Source organism: Myotis davidii, unplaced genomic scaffold (assembly GCF_000327345.1).
Source record: "Myotis davidii unplaced genomic scaffold, ASM32734v1 scaffold395, whole genome shotgun sequence".
NCBI lineage: Eukaryota > Metazoa > Chordata > Mammalia > Chiroptera > Vespertilionidae > Myotis > Myotis davidii.
This window is the reverse complement of record NW_006287904.1, coordinates 1,325,982-1,351,554: the sequence shown is the minus strand read 5'-3', so window position 1 is coordinate 1,351,554 and position 25,573 is coordinate 1,325,982. Positions and strand designations below refer to the sequence as shown.

At 35.7% G+C, this 25,573-nt stretch overlaps 1 protein-coding gene across 2 annotated transcripts in view; it reads right to left on the bottom strand.

Annotated features, from left to right (window-relative positions):
* The window catches only part of STT3B (STT3B, subunit of the oligosaccharyltransferase complex (catalytic)), a 47,312-nt gene that overhangs the window by 17,997 nt on the left and 3,742 nt on the right, over positions 1-25,573 (bottom strand). The window contains exons 2-8 of one of the 2 annotated variants that reach the window (XM_006759590.2): positions 24,203-24,490; positions 17,096-17,161; positions 14,767-14,866; positions 5,083-5,181; positions 3,127-3,273; positions 1,443-1,491; positions 2-150 (exon numbers count right to left, since the gene is read on the bottom strand). In XM_006759590.2, coding sequence (XP_006759653.1) covers positions 2-150; positions 1,443-1,491; positions 3,127-3,273; positions 5,083-5,181; positions 14,767-14,866; positions 17,096-17,161; positions 24,203-24,475 — 883 coding nt within the window. In that variant the 5' untranslated portion in view covers positions 24,476-24,490. Of the gene's footprint in view, position 1; positions 151-1,442; positions 1,492-3,126; positions 3,274-5,082; positions 5,182-14,766; positions 14,867-17,095; positions 17,162-24,202; positions 24,491-25,573 lie in introns of those variants that run through there. The other variant, XM_015561256.1, reaches the window with a different exon arrangement.

Here is a 25,573-nt window from a genome sequence, read left to right as displayed (position 1 = left end):
ACTCTTTCATCGTTGATATTTTTAATGCAGAACCATAGGCCTGCTGGGAAGGTACACACAAGAATGTGTAGATCAAAGAAGAAAGACACCCAAGTCGTAGGCTGATGCTCAGACACTGATGCAATAATTGGAATATGTATTTTTGCATACCTGGAATTTAAAAAAGTTAATACTTAATATTAAATAAAATCCTTTTTGATGGAAAGTTTCTTTCACTGTAGATATAATTTCTATCTTCTATCTCTTGTCACTCATAAGTATATTCCAACATAACCTGTTGTATTATAAATCTGGTCCACATTGATAAAACAAACTAATATGTCATCCCTAAACTTAGGAGAATTATCTAAGGCTAGTTATATTATAAAAGTGTTGGCTCTGACTTTTAATACAAAAATCTTTGCTCAAACAGGAATTTATTCTGCATTTTAACTCAGCACCTCCTACATCTCACTACCTTTTAGACTTATTATTACTAGCAAAAACAAGATATCATATTGCTACAATACTTTTCTTAGCAAGGCAATGAAATAGAAAGGACAGGACAAATTATTCCTGAAATGCCCTGAGATTTCAAAGTAGTCCATTAAAGTTTAGAAAGTAAGAATAAATATTACTGACAAAAATTTATCTAATTACTGAAGATTTTCCTCAAACTCTTTGGAGTCCATTGGCTGATCTCTTCAATTATGTGTCCAAATGTTAGTTTCAGTTATTAGTATATATTTGCTTATGCCCTTTAATTAGACCTTCTGGTATCACATCAATGGGAAGGCCCATTTAATAAACTGTGATAGGTTTTTTATTGGGCCATTTAGGGAGTAACAAAGAAGACAGAACAGTGAAAACAGAGAAAGAAGACAGGTAAATTATAATCAAAGGGACTTTTCTCATCCTCAGGAAAACAAAAACATCTTATTGAACTAGTTGTATAATTTAAAATTAATTTCTAAACTATTTCATTTTATAATAGCACTCTTAAAAGCACACAAATATTTTGTAGTATATGTAATAAATTAAAATATCAAGAAACTTAGTGTGGCATTAAAAAACATTAAAATTTTTTCTTCACATATACAGTATATGAGCCTTAATGATTAAAAAGTAAGTACTAATAGATGGAAACTTTGAATACATTGGTAAAAATAAAAATCAATCATTAAAATTGCACAAATGTTATCTGAAATGTTTTGACCAAACTAAAATAAGGAGTTGTCCATGCAGAATCAAAATACATGTCATGCATATCATACTAAAGGTGCATTCCAAGTAGGTATTATAACAAAGAAAAAATTCAAGGGATTCCAATCAACACTTACTAAACTAGTATAAGTTAGATACTTTTAAAATGTTACCCAAGACTGATGGTGATGCTGACAATATAAGAACAGAGGGGGGGAAAATGGTATTTTAATGAGGGCAAATAACTTATCTGCACTTACCCAGTGTCCCACAAGGAGTAAAACCTGCCACTCCATGGTGCAATGTAACCTTAAAAGGAAAAATGTAGAGGCAATTAATCTGCCTTTTAAATTTGTTTTATTGGTTTTATATTTACTGATTATTATGGCTTAATTTAACCCAATACTTAAACTTTTCAGTTTTAATTTGTAGATGACAACATATTTCACAGGGCTGGCAGTCAGATAAAATGTTAGTGTGATCAAAGGAAAACAAATATCCATGGAGATTACATTTCCAGATAAACACAAGTGGATAGATAAAATTGTAGGAAGTTTTCCAATTCTCTCATACACTTCAAATTGACTAGTAAAACAAAGCTAAGATAGTAAGAAAGCATTGGATAATATTTAAAAAGGAGGGTGGGGTGGTGGTGTCTAAATTATTTATACTAATAAAAGGGTAATATGCTAATTATACCAGACATCTTCCAGACAAAGCCACGGTGGCAGGGGCCGAGGCAGAGGCGGTCAGGGGCGACCAGGCCGAAGGGGAAAGCAGTTAGGGGTGACCAGGCCATCATGGGAGGGCAGTTAGGGGCAGCCAGGCCGGCAGGGGAGGGCAGTTAGGGGCAATCAGGCAGGCAGGCAGAGAGGTTAGGGGCGATCAGGTCAGCAGGGGAACACATAGGGGGCAATGAGGGAGGCAAAGTGGTTAGGGGTGACCAGGCAGGTGAGCGGTGAGGAGCCAGCGGCCCCAAATTGCGAGAAGGATGTCTGACTGCTGGTTTAAGCCCGATCCCAGGTGGACATCCCCTGAGGAGTCCCGGAATGGAGAGGGTGCAGGCTGAGCTGAAGGACCTCCCTCCCCTACCCCGTGCACAATTTTCGTGCACCAGGCCTCTAGTCTAATATAATATGCCCAATTTAGACGAATTATGAAAATGATTTTAATCATCCATGCCTTTTTCTGTGGCCAATTAATTCTTCATGATTTTATGAGCTAGGCTGATATGTTAATTTAACAGGTGGAATACCTTTAGAAAGAATTTGACTTGTTCTAGGGCAGTGATGGAGAACCTTTTGAGCTCGGCGTGTCAGCATTTTGAAAAACCCTAACTTAACTCTGGCGGTGTCACATATAGAAATATTTTGATATTTGCAACTATAGTAAAACGAAGATTTATATTTTTGATATTTACTTTATATATTTAAATGCCATTTAACAAAGAAAAATCAACCAAAAAAATGAGTTCGCGTGTCACCTCTGACACATGTGTCATAGGTTCGCCATCACCGTTCTAGGGACTAGTGAAGTTAGGGTCACAAAGTAACTCAGAATCCAGAAGCAGACTGAAACTGATTAGTAGATTGCTTAAAAGTAGGACAGAGAACATATGCACATAAGAGGGCAAGCATGCAGTAGGTTAACATTGGAAGCTTTGAATTTTATACAATTTGGGCCTATTCATCTATCAAGAGGATGCTTGAAAGTAGACTTATCAGATCTTGAAGCAGCAAAATTAAGATGCTGCTAAAACAATCACAATTTGTAGTGCTATGCAGATTTTAGAAACTTTGAATATTATTTTTATATTGTTTATTTAGAATGCAACCATAATATTTGACCCTCTAGGATAAATGGAAGATGTACAAAATTTGTAAGTAATTACTTTTTACAATAAATTAGAGACAAGATTCACATCCTACAGATGATGACACCTACCTGTATAAGTCAAATAGATGACACTAAGGAACACAGCACCTGCAGCTACTGACACACCCAAAAAGAAAAGGGTCTGGAACTCTTGTTTTGTTAACCGGTCTCTCAGATACTGCAAGAAAGCATAAGCTTGCAGCAGTGCAAAGACACCTAAAGAAAAAGGTCACATAAAAGATTCTTAGAACATCTTGTACCATTCATAACAAAGACTAGCCATTTCATCTAACCAACATTTTCTTTGTCAAATGACAACCAAATAATACACCCCAAAAATTCTGCTACACATTCTTTAAAAAAGATCAGACTCCTCATACATGGACCAAGAAAAAAAAAATCCCATTTCAACAACTAGAGCCTATTTTAGCACATTAAATTTCCTCCTTTTGCCCCTATTTTAGTGACATGTTTTCTAGGGGGGAAAATAGAAATGTCATTTAAAAAAATCCTAAGATTTACTGAAGGAAGAAATTACTTGGATCGGGTAAATCCTGATATGATATATAGTTACCATTTATAGCTGAGTGATTTTATGTGACCTTAATTACACACTTGTATAAAATTCTAAATTAGTATATATTAGAGTGAATGCTAAGATAAAATTAAAGCAGTAACAGTGAAAAGTATTTATTGCGCCAAAACCGGTTTGGCTCAGTGGATAGAGCGTCGGCCTGCGGACTGAAAGGTCCCAGGTTCGATTCCGGTCAAGGGCATGTACCTGGGTTGCGGGCACACCCCAGGTCGGGGATGTGCAGGAGGCAGCTGATCGATGTTTCTCTCTCACTGAGGTTTCTAACTATCTCTCTCCCTTCCTCTCTGTAAAAAAAATCAATAAAATATATTACAAAAAAGAAAAGAAAAGTATTTATTGCTAAAATGTGCACAACACAATACAAACCACCAGGTGTAAAACGGAATAAAGACATGAGAACCCGAACCCTTCTGGGACATTATTTTTCTTTTAAAAAATTTATTCATAGGGGTTATTTTTTAAAGTTAATTTTAGAATGAGTGAATGTGTACTATCAATGATTTAGATTTTAAGAACTATAATAATGCATATGCATAGTCAGTTGATTGTGAATCTATATAGACATTGCTATACACGATTGTACATGCAACACTGAATATTTCTCTCTCAAATTACTACTTGGTAATTTTATAACATCACATTATAAATGTAAGTGAAACCATTTCACAGATTTGAAAGTGCTATATAATAATAAGTTGTGGGTTCTTAACTTTTTGGGTTTGTGTCCTCCCACCCCCAATTCTCACAGAGAATGTGATGATAAAAGCTATGGAACATCACCTCAGAAAGTTAAATATACTGAATTTATAAAATGTTACAAGTAAAATAAATACCCACAGCCCTCATATGGGCCTTTGACCATGTACCTCTCATTGAGAAGATCTGATAAAGTTTTATTCACAGATCCTCCATTTTTGTTAATTGTGACGACCCAGGTTAATAATGGCAAAGAACTCTGCTTATGTGGAGGAGAATTATATAACTTTTTAATCAATATAAAAGCCATTAATTCCAGTTAGTAGGTACAGATGAAATACTTTAGTAAGAGGTAATGAACATAAAAATGAAAAGTTCCATCTAAATTTGCTGAAATGGAAACTCTGGTATAATAACTCAGTGTACAAATACTGCTTAATATTAATTTATATAAAGCAAATATTATTTAGTGCTTGCAAATAGCACCAATGGTGCAAAAAGAGATGTTTGCCTTTTCAAAACAGCAATGAAAGGGAAGACAGACACTTTTGGGAACACAATAGCAGAATGTTTCAATAAAACTATGATATTTTCATTTTACAGTGATGTTTTAGAACCAATATAATGAAAATTAAAAACAAAGAAAAACAAAATACCACTTTATTCTCTTGAAGGTTGGCTAGCCACACATTCATACATTCTTTAGAAGAAGGAAAATAAGTATTTTCTCATACCTGCAGCTGCCATGTGTTCACTTGTTCTGATTGGCTGGAATCCCACAAAGGGTATCTGCATGGATAATATTAAACCCACAATGTAGAAAGTGCTATATGCTAAGAAGACAAAATGGGAAACAAGATAATTTACCACTATCATAAGTACTTCAGATATAAATGGATAAATAACTCATTTCCTTTTAACAAAGTTTTAACTGAGCTTATCTTAAGAACAGAATCTTGAAGTGACTTCTAACTGATGGCTAATTATACATTCTAAATCATAAAAATGCTTTCTGCCATTTAAAAATTATTGTTTTAAGTACTTTATTTCTGCAAACTATAATTTAGAACAGGTTAGGAGATAACTTGTGCTGCTTTCTTCTCCCCCAAATGGAATAAAACTTTTTTCAATCTATCATTAATAATCACTGACACAACCTAAGAAGCTACATAATACATAAAACATTCCTATTGTCATTAATCCAAAGTATGCATGACCTAGTGAATACTTATCACCATCGTCGTATAAATAGTTTTGGCATTATCTCAAAAAGCTCAAGTATTTCACAACTTTTAAAAAAGATCCTCACCCAAAGATATGTTAATTAATTTTTAGAGAGAGAAATACGGATGTGAAAGAGATGTATCAGTTGCCTCCCGTATGCACCCCGACCAGAGATGGAACCTGCAACCGAGGTATCAAACCTAACTGGGAATCAAAGCCACAACCTTTTGGTTTATGGGAGGACACTCCAACCAACCGAAATCCACCTGGCCAGGGATCAGGCCTTTTCTATAGTCTGCTATTACTCTGTGTATAGTACTTAAAAGTAAAAGAAAAAAAAGGTCTGTCCACCAAGTTTTCTGTAATTAAAGAAGGGCTTTGTACATAGGAAGTGCAGCCATCCAACAGACTAATAACTGAATTAGGGTCTAATGAAGGAAATTTGTTTGCTTTTGGCATTGAGTATATTTAATATTCTTGGCTTATATCAACCTAAAAGTATAGAAAAATTTGGGAGGGGATACAATTTGTGTAATAGACTTGTTTTGCATTTAGGTGTTCACAGACCACTTTTAGGTAAGTTGATTACAGAGAAAGTTACTATTTGAAATCACTGCAATAAAATATTTAGAAATGAAAATGAAACCCATCTGAATTAAATTAATGTGAAATTTATTCCATTTATAAAGCTTATGTCATTTTACAAAGTACAGTCAATACCTAGTTGTTGGCAAATACAGTACTCTACTAGGAAAAAACACCTGGGGGTATATTTAAGAAGAGAACTGTCACAGCATACAGCACATACTTTCCTTCACGCAACTTAAAGTTTACCTGCTTAAAAAAAAACCCATCTATAGAAAGTAAATTATGGGCTCATGATTCAAATGTCAAGTTGCCTCTCAATTTGTGTTAGGAAAAGGATAAGAAGCTCAAGTAAATTTAATAGAAAGGACCAATGGGTGTGAATAAAGTTTCCGATGATCTCAGGCTAACGGAGAACTGGTTTTCTAGGAGACTGCAGAAATAATCCACCCAATAATATATTTTTTGGTATATTAATGCTGGAATGGAATTACCCTCAATGAGGTACTCGAACACAAATGCAATAAAAGTAATCAAGAATTTCTATGTCACAAGATTTGAACTTTCAGCCTATTTGGTTGATGAGTTTTCTAATATCAATGTTTCTTTTACAAATTAGTCTTTTATAGATGTCCTGACAGGGAGTCAGAGGCAAAATCAGGAAGAAAAAAAAAATGAGCACAAGGCCATTATTTGTTCTTGAACAACTACTTAACAACAGAAGTTTCAATTTCCTCACTACAGAATGAGGGGTTTTAACAAGAAAATCTGTTGATTACCCCTAACAATAACCTACGATTCTATGATCAACAGGCCTTTTAAACACTTAGAGCTGGGAAATCAAACCCTAGACAAATACTGAACACACAAAATCACAACTAGAAAAGCTAGGCTTGAAAAACCTTATGCCATTTGTGTGTTTTAATTATACTTAAGCCCACTTACATCCAAACACCACAATCACCTCTGAGGCTTGATTTCTCTTTTTTATAAACATAAATGAGCACTAAATATTATAACTGCCATAAAATTTGGATTAAATATGATAAATGGCACATGTTGAATAAAAAAGAAAAACATTTTAAAAAGTTGAGGTGAAATACATAATAATCATTTTAAAGTGATCAATTCAAATGCATTTAGTACATCCTCAATGTTGTACAACTACCACCTCTTTGTAGTCACAAAACATTTCCTCACCCCAAAAAGAAAACCTCATGTTCATTAGGCAGTTGCTCCTCATTCTCCCCATCCCAGGCCAGCCCAAGGCTTGTTCTTGAATGCAAAGGTAATGCTTTTTGTTATAGTTGTTTAAAATGTGAAAGCCTCTAGTCCAGTGGTTCTCAACCCTCTGGCCCTTTAAATACAGTTCCTCATGTTGTGACCCAACCATAAAATTACTTAGGTTGCTACTTCATAACTGTAATGTTGCTACTGTTATGAATCATAATATAAATATCTGATATGCAGGATGGTCTTAGGCAACCCCTGTGAAAGGGTCATTCGACCGCCACAGGGGTCGCAACCCACAGGTTGAGAACCGCTGCTCTAGTTCATTTACTTCCCTCTAAGTCACATTTTCCAGAACTAATCACTAAAAGGTATAGTGGGCACACAAACACGTTCATATTATCTCTCTTCAAATGGAAGTATACTGTACTTGGCAGTGTAAAAATTTCAGCAATCACTTGCTTAGAAACTACTGATGAAGTTTCCTCAAGGATTTGCTCAAGTTCATTTCCAGGCATATTCAAAAAGAAAAGAATAAGCCTGGTAACATTCTCAATTAGTGGTTTTATGCAACTCTGCAGACATTTATTGTTATTAGTAAGGAAGAAAACACTTCATATAGAGCAGATGAACTAGGGTTCAAGTTAATACTAAGAGTGATGGAGATGAGTTCAAGAAAAAGAATTCAATGTCAGCAAACAAAAACATGTTTTTACCTAGGCTTTGTACAACAGCATTTAACAGTGGGTTTAAAAATAGCCTCTATAATTCATTCAAATATTAATCTTATGTCCATTATGGTCAAGACAGTCTACTAGAATGAGAAAATCCTATTAAGATCAATCCCATCCTCTAAGAGATATGTAATTGAGAAAATCAGATGTACACAAATAACCACATACAGTGAAGAAAGTACATGTGAGATTGGTGAAAAAAAACCTGGCCCTATAAAAACTTGAATGAAGGTGATATCACATCTTCAGCAACACCAACACCATTTCTGCCACTGTTTTCAGAAGACCTCAACAACACAACCCATAGCAATAGTAATCACTCCCCACCCAATCTGTCCTACAAATTCTATAGAAAACTTAACCAAGCTACTATCCCCATATAACTTTCTATCTACCCATGTTAACGGACTTTTCTTACCCTTTAAACCGGAAGAATAAAGTTTTCCATCAAAGTAGTGAGTTCTATGGAAAAGTACACCACCAGTAATGTTGTAAATCACTTATTACATCATGAAAATGTTACCACACTGCCATCCTGTGGAAGCACTTGCATTCACTACTGAAGATCATACTTCTAATGTGTTAGAGGAATTCCAGAAAAAAATACCATTAAAAAGTTATATATACAGTCTATTATTATTTTTAACAACAACAAAACAAAACCCAAAAACCCCTCTTTGATTTGGGACAAATAGTAATCTTCTAAACAGAGCCAAAATATCTTTTGCTCTTAAAGTACTCTTTTAATACAAGGGTATGGGGTGAGACCAGATTGATACAGAAAAAAAAAAAAAACCATTGTCCTTGACTTAAAATACACTACTGAGTTGTCCTATAAGATAAAAGGCACTGAAAGGCCTAATTCAAGTTCCTTTGAAATTTTAAGTTTTCAAGAAGCTCCTGATTTTCCCCAAACTAACATGTATCTTCTCTGTGACAAAGCATTAGCTTGTGATGGCTAATACAGCCCTTCCTTCTGGCTGTTTCTGAATTACATCCTTTTACAACAAATCAGTAACCTAATAAGTAAAATATTTCTCCGAGTTGTGAGTCACTCTAACAAATTAATCGAAACCAAGGAGGGGGCTATGAGAACTTCTAATTTATAGCCATTTTGTCAGAAGTCCAGGTGATAACTTGAACTTGAGATTGGCTTCAGAAGGTGAGGCAGTTCTATGGGGCTGAGCTCTTAACCCGTGGCAACTGATGATATCTATGGGTAGATGGTGTCAGAATTGAGCTGAATGGTATGACACCCAGCTCGTGTCAGAGAATTATTTATAACACAAAGCACTATTTAAGTGTTTGCCTCTGTTGATGGTAAAGTTATGAAGGAATAGCCAGACAAAACAGAAAGAGTTCCAGAGGCTAAAAGAGGTAAAGACTTGGGGGATAAAATCTCTAGTGAACCAATTTGCATGAATTTCCTCAAAAATAATATGGTAGAATTAGACAAACTAAATTCTAGCACTTCCTGCTTTTATATCCTAAAATTTTCACATGCAATTTTTAAAGTTTGTTGGTGTGTAAGTTAATCTAGCATTAAATATGTTTTGCTTATAGCTGCCAAGTATAAATATGATTCCTAAAGTTTATGGCTTTACTTCCAATTCACTCAATACTAGTATTTTCTTTATTCACAAGCTATACAACCTTAGAATAATTTGTGCAAAAATAATACTTTACTCTTTCAATGATGGTTCCTAGCAAATGTTACCATAAAAATATCTTTTAGGTATAATATGAAAAGTGATTTTAAAAATATATATTTTATTTGATTTCAGAGGAGAGGAGAGAGAGGGAGAGAAACATCAATGATTAGAGAGAATATTTGATCACCTGCCTCCTGCACAACCCCCACTGGGGATCAATCCCACAACCCAGGCATGCATCCTGACTGGGAATCGAGCCGTGACCTCCCAGTTCATAGGTAGATGCTCAACCACTGAGCTACCACACCTGGGCTAAAATGTGATTTTTTCACTCTCCTTACTCAAATTAACTCACTAGAGAAACATGGACAATAACATAAACAAACTGCTTTGGTAACATTTACAAAACATTTATCAATACGAGAAACTAATTTCTTCCTTCTTAAATTATCATTCTAATTTAGTTAATGAGACACATTAACTATAAGAAGAAAAATTCATATTTTGATAAATGAAAAAGGTCTAATTCATTCTGAATACATGCTCATTGTAGAAAATTTAGAAAGAGAAAAATGTGAAGAAAATCACTAGTAATCCTTGCTATGTTTTTTTGTTAACGTTTTTCTGTATCATTATATACTAAAACAGATTGTATTTAATGGCACCATAATATTTCATGATATGACAACACTACAATTTAAGTGTAATTTATAAATTATAATTTTCCTATTGGACATTTAAGCTATTTTCACAATTATACATAATACCACAGTGATCATCCTAAATGACTTCGTATCTTTAATAATATATTCTTATGACATAAAGTGTAATAAACCTTTATCAAATTAGAAAGGTTAAAGTCATTTTACATTCCATCAGTGTTATGTGATAATTGTAAAACCAGTCTTTCTATAAATGCAAAATAAGGCCTGGGTATTCTTCCTTTCTGTGAAAACATCAGAATCGTATTTGTAACATAATTTTGTAAAATCTATTTCCCAATTCAACAAGTCCAAACTATATCTTCACAAAATAATTTAATTTTATAATCACACCCCAATTTCATCAAGTAGCTAGGCTTCTTATCGCCTTATATCTCAACTTTCTTTACACCCTGGCTTCCCACTCATACCGTACATATTCACATTACCTCCCACGCTCCTTTTCCACATGAACAAGTTAACAGTTTTCCTTGGCTTAATAACTGATCTAAAGACACATGCAAAAAAACTTACTCAAAGGGAAACTATATTTTTCTGTAATCAAAATAGAGGCCTGGTGCACAAAAAATTGTGCGCTTGAGGGGGTGGGGGGCCCTCAGCCCGGCCTGCGCCCATTTGCAAACCAGGACCCCTTGGGGATGTCCACCTGTCGACTTAGGCCCACTCCCCAGGGCATCAGGCCTAAGCTTGCAGTCAGACATCCTTCTGGCAGTCAGGGAGCCCTTGGGGGATGTCCGACTAAAGGCTTAGGCCCCCAAGGGAGCTGTGATGAGGAAGCTGGGGTGACAGAGGAGCCGTGCTGTCCCGCCCCACTGCCCTGGGTCAGGTCGCACAAGGGATGCCCGCCTCCCTGGGTCGCAGATAGCAGGCCCAGATGGTGGCAGGGCAGGTGGGATGGAGCTGTCCTGACCCTGCCTGCAGTATGCAAATTAGCCGCCATCTTTGTTGGCAGTTATTTTGCATAGCACGCTAATTAGCCCATGGGAGGCATAGCAAAGGTACGGTCAATTACCATGTTTGTCTATTATTATACCAAATAATTTATTTTTACTTCACTTAGTTGATACTTAGAACCCAAACTTTTGGTTAATATAATTATGAGTTTGCCATCTAGCAATCCTTTTTTATCTAAACATTTCTGCTCATGAGGAGGAATAACTATAGACAAAGGATGTTGTGCGTTAAAAATCAGAGAACAAACTATATACAAACACTTGGTAATGCTTCCATATTTTTCAGGACCATCAAGTTAGGTTAAATTTAACTTAAATCCTGATATATTCAGGATAAAGGAAGAGAAACATTTGTTCTATGCCAGTGGTCGGCAAACCGTGGCTCACGAGCCACATGCGGCTCTTTGGCCCCTTCAGTGTGGCTCTTCCACAAATACCATGTGCGGGCGCGCAGTACAGTGCGATTGAAACTTCGTGGCCCCTGCGCAGAAGTTGGTTTTCAGCCTGGGCAAGTCTATTTTGAAGAAGTGGCATTAGAAGAAGCGGGGGGTGTCTGTCGGTCAGGCGATGGGAGACCTAACTTACCTATACAGTACTTAAACTATATAGGCAGGTTAATAACAATGTACCTACCTATATAGTTTAAGTTTAAAAAATTTGGCTCTCAAAAGAAATTTCAATCGTTGTACTGTTGATATTTGGCTCTGTTGACTAATGAGTTTGCCCAACACTATTCTATGCCATCACTTTCTACCCATTTAAAAATAAACTCTATGGAAGAGCATTAAAAAAACCCTAAAATACCCTTATTTACATGAGTGGAGTAAGAGAGAGAAGAAACAAGGTTGGGGTAGAGAATTTGAACACTATGAAATTATCTGAGACATTTACTAACCTAACTTTATACACATATCTAACATCCCTAAACCATTTTCTCTTCCCTCTGAAAAGAAGAAAAACTCTCAAGAGCCAACCAAAGCAAAATTAACAGCATGCTTTCTAACTCACCATATAAAGGTTTCATCTCAATTCTCAGCTAGATCTTAGTGCTAACACTCCAGGGGAGTTGAACACTGCTCATGTTTTAAACTTTTATAATGTAGACCTTTCCGTTTGACCTCTTTAACAACGTTCCTTATTTGGCTACCTTTGACTTCTCCTTTGGCTCTTCCCCTCTTCCTAATTCATTGGCATTTCACAAAAGTCTATCCCTCAATCTTCTCTCCACTGTATTCCCTCTATAATTTTCAGGACCCCAAAATTTCTTAATTAAACATACCCTAACCTTAACCCTCCCTATAACCAACCATTTAATCTAAAAACTTTTTTTCCTTCTGTAGTTCTTAAAAAAAGCTGAAAAGTACAGTTTAATCTACTATTCTCTTTTCTAGATCCCAATAACTAGTTATAATGTTTTCAGGGCAGAGAGACCTAATAGGTCGATGTATTTCAACTGTAAGGTATTTATTTATATACTAAGCACATAGTTATAGTGATTTTTAGCATTATGGGCTGTGGAGACAAAATTCTAAGTTCCACTACTAGCTACAAAATCTTCAGCAAATTATGGTGTCTTGTTTCCTCGTCTGTAAAATGAAGATAGTAACAATGCCTACCCACACAGTGTGTTTATGAAGATTAATGAGTTAAATACATGTAAAGAACTTAGAAGAGTTGTGATGAATAATAAGAACTAGACATATTAACACATTGCGTACCACATAGAAATCAATAGACATACGCCAGGGACCGCATGTTTTTGAGCAAACTGCACATTATTTAAATCATCATAATGCACTTTAGGTGTTGTTTTTCAATAATTATAACATTTTTATTTACAAAAACAATTAAACAATTAAAGTTCCTAGTACTTTTTTAACGTATGGTACTGTGTAAAACATTTTCCTCTATGAAGAGGGACCAAACAAAATTTACATAAGTATCTAGATTCGCTCCTTTTTCCATGGGCGTGAAATACAAAAACATTCGTGAGCGGTCCTTTACAGATGGCACTCGAAACACGAGAAAACTCCTGAGTGGTACGAAAGGTGTTAATTATGCTAGTGGTAACTGTTATAAGGTACACTGAAATGGCTATAAATATACTAAAATTGTTTATAATTGATATAATGAATACTCAATAATATTCACCCTTTAAAAATATACCATTGGTTTTAATATATTCACAAAGTTGTATACTATCACCACTACCTATTTCCAGAACATATCCTCATCCCATACAGTCATTTCTCCACTCTCTAAACCCCCTGGCAACCACTAAATCTACTTTCTCTCTCTGGATTTGCCTATTCTGGACCTAGTAGTGGAATTGCTGGATCATATGATAACTGTGATTAAGTTTTTGAGGAACTGCCAAACTACTATGGTTTTTAATCATGCTAATGAGCTTTTATATCTTTGTGTTACTGTTTTCCAAAAATATTATTATAATGAAATTGTATTATTTTACTGAGATATTGGTTTTTGATCACAACTTCTGATTAATTCAACCCATAAGAATTTTCTGTCTATATTATAGAAAATGAACTCTAAGACTTGAGACACCATCAATCACTAAGCATCTAATTCAAGGATGTTTTAAAAACTGTAGATTAAATGAAGATATGCCATGGTCTGAATGTTTATGCCCCAACCCCCCGATTCTTATACTGAAAACCTAATGCCCAAGGTGATGGCATTAGAAGGTGGGAGATGATTATGTCAGGAAGGCTCCAGGGATTTAGTGCCCTTTTGATAGAAGCTCCAAGAGTTAGCACATCCCTTTCACCATGGGAGGGCAAAGGAAAGCTATGTACCAGGAAGAGGGCCCTCCCAAGAACATGACCTCTGGTGCCTCAATCTTGGACCCTCCAGCCAGATTGTGAAAAGTAAATTCTTGTTGTTTACAAGCTACCTAGTCTGTGGTATTTTTTATGGCAGCCCAAATGAACTAAGTCTGCTGAATATTACACAGAAAGGGTTTTTAAAAGTTTAAAATCTTTTCTAGTGAGTAAGCTGGATTTGAATAATATGTTTATGTGGATGATTTTCATGACAGAAATGCTCATTCCCCCAATTTTAGAAAAATGACAAATTTTAAATCTAGACTAATTTCTATAAAAGCTCATCAAGAAGTTGGTAACAACACACTTAGGTAAAATGCCTAACCCTCATTATAAATACAAAAAGCGAAATGAATATAAAATTATTTTACCTTCTCATTGCTAATACTGGCATAAGAGAAAGTCTGTGTAATGAAAATATTGTATATGAAACACCTTTTAAAAGCGGAAAGATTTCAAAAGTCAAATCACTTACCTATGTAGACTCTTTTGCTGTATCTCTGCATCAGTAATAACACAAATACATGCAGTGGAATAAGGTTGATAATAAACACATAACCACCCCAAGCAGAGACCTATGGGTAAATAAGTTAAATAATTTGTTTGCTTTTTTTAAATAAGTAAGTTTTGTCATGATAATTAAAGCATACAGTAAGCAAATATACTTAGCAATTTTGAGAGATGCTTAAAAATGGATTTATATAACCACAAATAACTTATTTCTCCTTACTTTTATTGATAATAATTAAATAATACAATACTATAAATCCAAAATGCTTTCCTACATTCACTTGAGAAATGGTCAAATTAAACTTAATGAGAATGTTGAGAACATTATAACTTATGAATTGAAAGTAAAAGGATTGTCATGAAATAAGGACTTTCAGGATATATAGATCATAAACATTTAAAGGAAAAAAGCCCATTTACTTCCCCCATTTTTGCGTGATAAATATATTCAAGAAACTTTACGGAGAATATAAACAGAACTGTTAGCAGCAGTCAACAACTCAACTAAAGGGAATACTAAAATGATCTGGATATGCTTTGAATCCTCAAAATAAAGGTGCTGCCTAGGGTATAAATTATTTCCTATACAAATCAAGATACCATTTTAATGTTTAGCCTGTATCACAAAATTAGAATAATTCTATTTAATCTGAATAACTGAGTATGTTCTAGTGTAAATTTATAAAGATTCTAAAGATAATGTTTATTCTCAATCAATAGAATTAATTTTTAAGTACATTCAATAATAGGAAACAGGGTCTTATCAAGATGAAAGTTTTTGGATGTGCTCTAATAATTAAAAGTTTGAAAAAGCCATGTATAGCAATGGCTTATAGTCTTAAGAGACTATATGTTAACATATACATATTTTAACAATGCTGCTTTTGTCTACAATATTTCAGAACCACTTATAAGGAACTGTCTTTTCAGTTTATAATGCAAACAAGAACATCAGTTTATTGTTTCAGTCACATGCTACTGTTTTTTCCTCCAGCAAAAAAAAATGTTACTCTGAGCACCTAACTGAAGGATTCCTGATTATTTCCAAAATTTAAGTCTTAACTTGAAAGAGGTTTACTATTACTGAGTATAATTACACAGAATGTGTCCCAGGCTTTAACCACTTTAAAAGTGGTACAGATAATTTGGATACAAAAATCCTATGACATTTGTTTAAAAACAAAACAAAAAAAGGTACCTAACTTTATCATTAATTTTCAGGCATAAAACTACTAAACAGGCTGTGCTGTGAAAAAGACAGGAGAATGAAGAGGTAATACTGAACCTCAATCTTAAGTAATTTGTTGAAAAAAATATGTAGTTTACAGATTAGCCTAGAGCAGCGGTTCTCAACCTATGGGTCACGACCCCTTTGGCGGTCAAACGACCCTTTCACAGGGGTCGCCTAAGACCCTCCTGCATATCAGATATTTACATTATGATTCATAACAGTAGCAACATTACAGTTATGAAGTAGCAACGAAAATAATTTTATGGTTGGGTCAACATGAGGAACTGTATTTAAAGGGCCAGAAGGTTGAGAACCACTGGCCTAGAGGATGTCACCATTATTTAGGTTGAGTTGTATATTTAAACCAATTATTAGCATAATTGGGCTTGACCTTATGATGCTCCCTAGATCTTATCTGGGTAGCCAATGGGCTAAGGGAAATGGAGCAAGTGCTGTCAAAACAAGTGAAACTCACAAGAACATTGTAACTATGGTGACCACTACAGTGTTGACCTCTGGCTATAAAATAAAGGCTCTGCTTGCTGTCCAGATCTCTGTGGCCTTAGCCAGGCACAGGAGATCCACCTAGACCAGTGGTTCTCTGCTGGGGTCCAGCCCCAGCAGGTCCAGGGGTCCCCAAAGGTGTGGACGGAGTCGGCGAAGAAGGAATGACACGGAGACAGCGTCAGTATGCCATATATGCCAGGTCCCTTGAAACAGCAAGGATGGACCGGCTCCCGGCAGTTCTCAACCTTCCTAATGCCCTGACCCTTTACCCAGCTTATTCTCTTTGTCTTTTCTACATCCTCCGCTGGCCCCTCTCAGGCTCACCGAACCCTTGACTGAGCTGGCACACCACACATATGGGCCCTGGGGATACGGGTAAGGGAAGAGAATGGGAGTAATGAAAGAGTATACATTAAACAAAATTAAGATCCTAAAGATTTCAGGAGAAACAAAGTGGAGAACTAGCCCCTGATAAAAAGAAAATGAAGAGGAGAAACTGGTCTAACTTCTAAAAAGATTTGTTAGATCTCATGTAGTTTCAAATATAGTATCTTACCATATAGAAATACGATAAGCAGCAGCACACTGTCCAAAAAACAGAACCAGTTTTTACAGATTTTACCTAAAAACAAACAAAAAAGCTGATGTAATAAATATGTTAATAAATGCTCCTGCTAAATAAAAAATGTTTAGTAAACATGTATTACAAAAAGCTAAAGTTATTTTTAAAATGTACTAAGGTTATTCAGATCCACTTAATATATGCATTTATAACATTCGGCAGCACTCAGACATTTTAAAAATAGCTTTGATTTTATTTCTAGCTATTTAGTTTTCAGTAAAAAAGAATTATCTTAAAGGAAATTATATGTTTCCATTTGTTACATTTTTATATTAAAGTTATTAATATCAAACTGAGATTTTAACTAAAGAATAAAATTATTCAGTAAATCTTCATTTCCATATTGTTTATTTGCTTAACCTTAATATGTAACTTTGCATTTGAATGTGATCATCTCATGTATAATTCTAATTATGAGCAACCATTTTGGAAAATTTTTCATTACCTAGAAATTTTTAGATACTATAATCAATATCTTCAAGAAACTATTATACAGTGGGGCCTTGACTTACGAGTTTAATTCGTTCCGAGACCGAGCTCGTTAAGGAGCTCAGTAAGGAGCTTGTTAACTCAAATTACTCTATCAACTCAATGCAAAAAATCAGCGGAGAGACAGCTGGTATCTCAATAGAGTCGTTAGTCGGGACACTGGTAAGTCAAGGCCCCACTGTATTCCCAAAAGAGTTTCTAAACAGCCTAATAATATAACAGGAAAATTCTCAATTACTCTGAATGGGGAAGATAACTTGCAGTAAACAAAGGCTCAAGAATTTGACCAATTTCCACCTAGTGACTTACCACCATTGATCTCTTCTAGCAACCACTCCCCGCCGCAGGCCTTCACCACCCTACTGTCTGTGTCCTTGAGTTATGCATACTATATACATTCAAGTTCTTTGGTTGATCCCACCCATCCTCCCCCACCTTCCCTCTGAGATTCCACAGTCTATTCCATGCTTCTATGTCTCTGGATATATTTTGTAAGCAGAAAACTACATTTTAAATTTCAGAAACACAAGGCTCTAAATACTCATGCCAAGAACAAGGGGTCATTTTCTAAGATGAATCATGTGAATGTTCTAAAGAAACTAAGTCTCATTACAAGCAATTCTATATTAAAAGATTCATTGCCATGCCTGATAAGAAGTTCAATTTTAACATTATTTTTGAGAGCTCATTTAAAGGAATTCTTTACTTTTAAAATGGGCCTCTACTATACTACTACATTAAAGCAAAGAACAGGTGACAATCAATTAGTAGAGCCTCCCATCCATGGTTTTGCTTTCTAAGGTTTCAATTACCTTAAGTCAACCACAGTATAACAATATAAAATGGGAAATTCCAGAAATAAACAATCCATAAGTTTTAAATTTAGTGTCATTCAGAATCGTGATGAAATCTTGTGCTGTCCCCTTTCGTCCTATCTAGATATGAATCATCCTTTTGTCCAGTGTCTCCACAACTATATGCTACCTGCTCATTAGTCACTTAGTAGCCATCTTGGTTATCAGATCAACTGTCTCTGTACTGCAGTGTTCATGTTCATTTAACCCTTATTTTACTTTAAAATGGCCTCAAAGCACAAGTGTAGTGATGCTGGCAATTCTTATATGCCAAAGGAAAGCTGTGGAATGCTTTTATTAAGGGAAAAGGTAGAAGTCCTTGATTCAATAAGGAAAGAGGGGAGAAAAAAACAAGCTGAGGTTGCTAAGATCTACAGTAAGAACAAATATTATATCGTAGAATTGTGAAGGAAAAAGAAATTCATTTTTGTTTTGCTGTTTAACCTCAACCTACAAAATTCACAGCCACAGTGCATAAGTGTTCAGTTAAGATAGTAAAGGTTATAAATTTATATGTGGAAAATTTCTGGAGACTTTTCAAAAATTAAATCTTTGAGAGACCACATTCACATAGCTTCTATTTTATCACTGCTGTTGTTAATCTCTTACTATGCCTAATTTATGAACCAAACTTTATCATAGATAATGTATGCATAGTAAAAAGCATAGTAAATACAGGGTTTGCTACCAACCCACCATTTCAAGCATCCATTGGGAGTCTTAAGATATGTTCCCTGTGGGAAAGGTGGGAGACGACTACTGTCATCAACACAGTATGGTATTGGTAAAAGAACAAAGATCAATGAAACAGAAAGAGAGCCCACAAGAAGACACACACCAATAGTCAACTGATCTTTGACAAAGATGCAAAGGCAATTCAATAGAAAAAGGATAGTCTTTTCAACAAAATGATGCTAGAACATCTAGACACGTACATGCAAAGAAGTGAATCTGAACAAAGACCTCATTATATTCCACAAAAATTAAAGCAAAATGGGTCACAAACCTAAATGTAAAGCACAAAACCATAAAACTTTCAGAAAACAACATAGGAGAAAATCTGGGTATCCTTGGTCTGATGATGGTTTGTTATTTTTTGATACAACACCAAATGTATGATCCATGAAAAATAAGTTGATAACTGGGACCTCTATTAAACAGAGTAGATAGAGAATATTTACATTGTCACACAAAATTCTATTGGAAAAACATTCCTCTAGATCTACAAACATGTGTTCAGGTTTACAGTATTAAAAGACTTAAATTCTGCTTGTGCTTTGAATGTGGAAAGCTAAAAAGGTCAATTTCACCATAATTAGGAAAAAAGTCTAAACAATAAGCTTTCTTAAGCTTATCATAAAGTTAGTTACAAGGCAAAGAATTATGCAAATGCTAGAATAGCTAAGGATCTATTCTAGACAAAAGGGAAGTCAGCACTCACAAGCTCTCTTTCATGGGCCTCCACCAGGCTGTCATATTAAGATGACAATTCTCCCCAAACTCATTTATAGATAATGTACTCCCAATAAAAATTCCAGTTGGCTTTTTGGGTAGATGTTGATAAGCCAATTCAAAAATTTATATGAAGCGAAAGACTAGGAAGAGTAAAAAAAAAAGTCTGAAAAAGAGGAACAAATTTGAATTACTCATGCTACCGGATTTCAAGTGTTTTTTATAAACTAATAAACACAACCTAGTGTAGTGTCATAAGGATAGATACATAACAGATCAAAACAGTAGGGAAGAATTGCCAAACAGACCCAATGTATATTGACAACTGATCTTAACAAGGCTACTAAGGTAAATAACTCAATGGAGAAAGAACTGTCTTTTCAACAATCGGAGTTGGATCAATGGATATCCAAATCCAAAAGCAAAGAACCCTAACCCTATTCTTGCACCACAGGCCATAATCAACTCAAAATGGATCACAGATCTTAATGTAAAACCTAAAAATACTCAATTTCTAGAGAAAGTGTTTGTGATCTTGGATTATACACAGACTTCTAACAATACACCAAAAACAAGATCCATTTAAAAAATAGTATGTATGTATGTATGTGTGTGTGTGTGTGTGTGTGTGTGTGTATATATGAATTGAACATCAAAATTAAACATTTCAGCTCTTAGAAAGATACCATTAAAAAAACAAAAAGGCAAGCCACAGACTAGGAGAAAATGTTTGCATAACATGCATCTGATAAAAGACTTATTTCTAAAATATACAAAGAAGTTTTACAACTCAATAATAAGAAAACAACCCAACTGAAACATAGCCAAAGGTTTGAACAGATGGAAAACAAGCACGTGAAACAATGCTCAATATCAGTCATTAGGGAAAAGCATTATTATAAGCATGAGATAATGTTACTTAGTAGAATGGCTAAAAATTAATACATTTTGAACATCCCATTCATTGGTGAAGCAAGTAAATGTAACTCCACATACTCTGATAGAGAGGATGCAAAATGCCATAGCCACTTTGGAAAACTGGCAGCTTTCTTTAAAATTAAAAATGTATTTATGTAAACCGGCAATCCCACAACTAGGCATCTATCTAAGAGGAATACTAATATATGTCAATATGAAGAATAGCATGCAAATAATGATAGCTGCTTTACTCACACAACTGTCAAAAGCTAGAAAACAAAATAACTCTACATAGTACATCCATGCAACAGAATACTACTCAGCAATGAAAAGTAACAGGCTACTAAAACATGCAATAACATGGATGACTCTCAACTTATTATGCTAACTAAAGTAGGCTAGACACAAAGGGTTAACCCTTACTATTTGATTATAGGGCATTCTGAAAAAGAAACTTCAAAATACAATATAGAGAGACAGAAATCAAATCTCTGGTTTTAAGGAATATGGGTGAAGGAAAAGTACTGATTATAAAGGCACAGAACAAAACATTTTTAAGAAACTACCACCACCAAAAACTATACGAGGCAAGATGATAAGCACGGCTCCAAGTACTATTTTATCTCTATTAGCTGTTTTTGGTGAATAGTAACAATAGAACGAACATGTGCTCATCACTTTCCGTGTTCCCACAATATTCTATACCTTTACAAGCATTAACTTATTTAAATCATATCAGATAGGTACTAATACTCCATTTTATAGTTGACAAAATACACAGTAGGGTGGTTTAAGCACCCTCAGTGGTAGCATTTAAACAAAAAGGAACCAAACCATGGCAGATTGGCTACAAAGATTATACTCTTAAACCTGATGGAAAAAAGTTTAGAATCTCTAAAGAACACATAACAAAAAGCTTACCAAAAAATGTCCACCAACAGTGCTTTGAAAATAATGTAATGACAAAAAGTGCATCTTTTAAAAACATACACCTTGTAAAAGAGTTTAAGTAGTGGTTTAAAAACACACCATCCACACAGAAAATTATTAAGGAAATAATGACCTTAAATGTTACATTAGACCAGATGCACTTAACATTTATAAAACATTTCATCCCAAAACAGCAGAATGCACATTTTTTTAAATGCACACAATACATTCTCCAGGATAAAATTAGGCACAAAACAATCCTCAGTAAATTCAAGAAGACTGAAATCATATCAAGTATCTTTTCCAACCACATTGGCATGAAACCAGAAATCAACTACAGGGGGGAAAAATGGAAAAAACACAAATTCATAAAGAATAAACATGCCACAAAACCACCAATGGATTAAAGAAGAAATTAGAGGAAATAAAAAACTATCTTGAGACAAGTGAAAATGAAAATACAACATTTCAAAATTGTGGAATGCAGCAAAAGCATGTTCTAAAAGGGAAGATCAGTTTTACAGGCCTACCAGAAGAAATAAGAAAAATCCGAAATAAATTATCTAACTTTATATCTAAAGAAACTAGAAAAACAACAAACAAAACCCAAAGTAAACAGAAGTAAATAATCAAGATCAGAGCCAAAATAAATGAAATAGAAATTTAAAAGCACAATAGAAAAGATCAATGAAACTCAGCTAGCTCTTTGAAAAGGTTAATAAAATAATTAAAAAATCTTCAACAAAATATTAGCAAATCAAATCCAACAATCTATCTTCTATATATACTAGTAGCCCGGTGCACGAAATTCGTTCCCATTAAAAGGGAATTAATTGCCGTAACTGGTTTGGCTCAGTGGATAGGGCATCAGCCTGCGGACTCAAGGGTCCTGGGTTCAATTCCGGCCAAGGGCAAAAAATCAATAAAATATATTTTCTTTTAAAAAGGGAATTAGCAAACTGGCCACATGTCGATTCTGTGAGGAAAGGGGCTCCCTCCTCCCTCCTGTCAGGGTCCAGGGTGCAGGAGAATGGGGTTCCTGGCTGGCAGGCCACTGACAGCAAGCTATCCAACAGCGGATTCTGTGAAGAATAGGGTTCCCTCCTTTCTACTGTCAGGGTCTGGTTTGAAGGTCGGCCATGCCCCCTGTTGGGACCGACCCAGAGTTCCACCACGCCGTGGCCTCCACCTTAGCAATCCAGGACTGACTGCTGCTGGGCATTACTGGTGCTCTGAGGGTGGGTTCTTCCCTCAGGCCACACGGGAAACAGCCGGGGAGGGCACAGCCCTTGGCAAAACGACCCAGGATTCAGTGGGTCCACCCTCCGAGGGCGGGTTCCTGCCTCAAACCCCGCCCTCACCAGAAACAGCTCCTGAAAACAGCTCGGGGGAGGGCGCAGCAGTTGCCAAGACAACCCCTGCAAGACTGACTTCCTTCTCTTGGTCGCGGCGGTTCAGGCGGTTCAGGTGGTGATGAACACCACCCATGATTTTTATATAAATAGATAAAAGCCTAAGTGACCATTACAACTGAATGACCAATCGACCAGTTGCTATGATGCGCACTGACCACCAGGGGGCAGACACTCAACGCAGGAGCTGGCCCCTGGTGGTCAGTGAGCTCCCACAGTGGAAGCACTGCTCAGCTGACCAAACCGTCCCAGTGGCTCACCAGCCTGGCAGCAGCCACTCACTCCCTCATTAGTTCTATAGGTCCAATCTCCGGAGAACAGGCCAGACACTGACGGACCAGCGCCACCAGCCTCCTGGAAGTAGGCCTCGGGTACTGCGCTGCTTCCCCTCCCTAGACACTCTGCAAGGAAGAAACGATATAAAAGGAGCCACCAGGTGGCTCCCAACAACCAGCGCAAATGTCAGTGGGATGAATCCAGATCCCAGGCCAGCAAGGGTGTTCTACCACCTGCCGGAGGGCTGATCATGTCCCACACACCCACCCACACCCCCCAACCCCCTCAGGAACCCACCTGTGCATGAATTTGTGCACCAGGCCTCTAGTATATAGTAATTATATACCATGATCAAGTTAGATTTATCCCAGGTATAAAAATCTGGTTCAACATTTGAAAGTAATTAACGAAATTCATGACATCAAAAGGTCAAAGGAAAAAGATCATGTATCTGTATCAACAGGTACAGAAAAAGCATTTGACAAAATTCAACATCCATTTGGACATTCCCTGAAGGGCTCCCACACTGTGAAAGGGCGCAGTCCAGGCTGAGGGACTCCACTCCCCCCCTACTCCCCCCCCCCATCCCAGTGCATGAATTTCATGCACTGGGCCTCTAGTAATTGATAAAAGACAAATGTGTACAACTTACAGCATTTCAGCAGAAAGTTCTATGTATTAATGGTAACAATAAATTACATGTTACTTACCCATAAGTAATATGTGAACTGAAGTGCAAAAATAGCAATGCCTTCGTTATCAAAAGATCCAGCTACTGACCGAGAAATGTAACCTGGTACAATAGCAATGAAACAAGCAGCTAAAAGTCCTGCTCCTTGGTTCCAAAGTTCTCTGGTAAGCAGGAAAGTAGATATAGAGGTAAGGCCGCTAAAAGTTGGTGCAAGGAATACACATACATCTCTTATGTGAACTGTTATGTTCAATGTATTTAAAATCCAGTGGATAAGGCCAGCTGTTATCATCAACCCTGGGTAAACCTAGGAAGAAAAAAATAGAGAATTTAATGACATAAAATGTGGTAGCTGAAAACACTAACATAAGTTCTTTATTATTACATATTGTTTACAGTAAGTTTGAGAATATCTCAAAACAGTTTTCCTTCCTCACATACTTCAAAACTAAATGTACTTTTGTACTGGATACAAATAAAAAGCTCATATATGGAGAGATACATATTTAATAAAAAAGGTCATATAGAATAATTATTAACACTAAAAATGTTTTCCAATGGAAAACTGTGGGTAACTTAGTAATTCCACTATTTTTTCATTATAAAACAGGGTCCTAGTCTAACTTGTCCTGAGGTTTAGGGTTTTAAACATGCTCTAATTATGCCCATATTTGTGCGTTATAAAGGAATGAGAAAAGGAGAGAAAATGAAGTAATGTACAGGATTCTTATTTCAAAGACAAGATTTGAAAAATACACAATTCTAGCTGGGAAATGAAGGACTAATCAATCACTTTGTGAATTCAAAGACCATATTTGGGACTCCTAGAAGGTTGAGCATTTTTCTACCACTTAAAATAGCTGCTGTACTCTTCATCCTCACTCTAAACATGGAACATAAAACATCAAGAAGATTCAAAGTAAAAAGGACAATATTTTAGCTATTCATTAGTGATTAAAATGTGTATTTACATTTCTATCCTTCACTAAACCCTAAAGGTTCTTTTCTCTATCACAAAAGCTACAAAGAATGTCATAAATTTCCCTTCCTAGCTAATACTATTTAAAATAGCAAATTCCCAAAGTCTTTAACCCACACCCTTGCTTTTTCTCCATCACTTATCACTATTTCACATACTTTTTATTTTACATATTTTATATACTGTCTATTAACTAAAACACCCTCCCAAAAATATAAGCTTCACAATTTCTTCACTGATACAGCTCCTAGGACACTTGAAACTAAAGAGAAAATGAACAAATGGGACTACATCAAAATAAAAAGCTTCTGCACAGCAAAAGAAACCATCAACAAAACAATGAGAAAACCCACTGTGTGGGAAAACATATTTGCCAACGTCATATCTGATAAGGGCTTAATCTCCAAAATT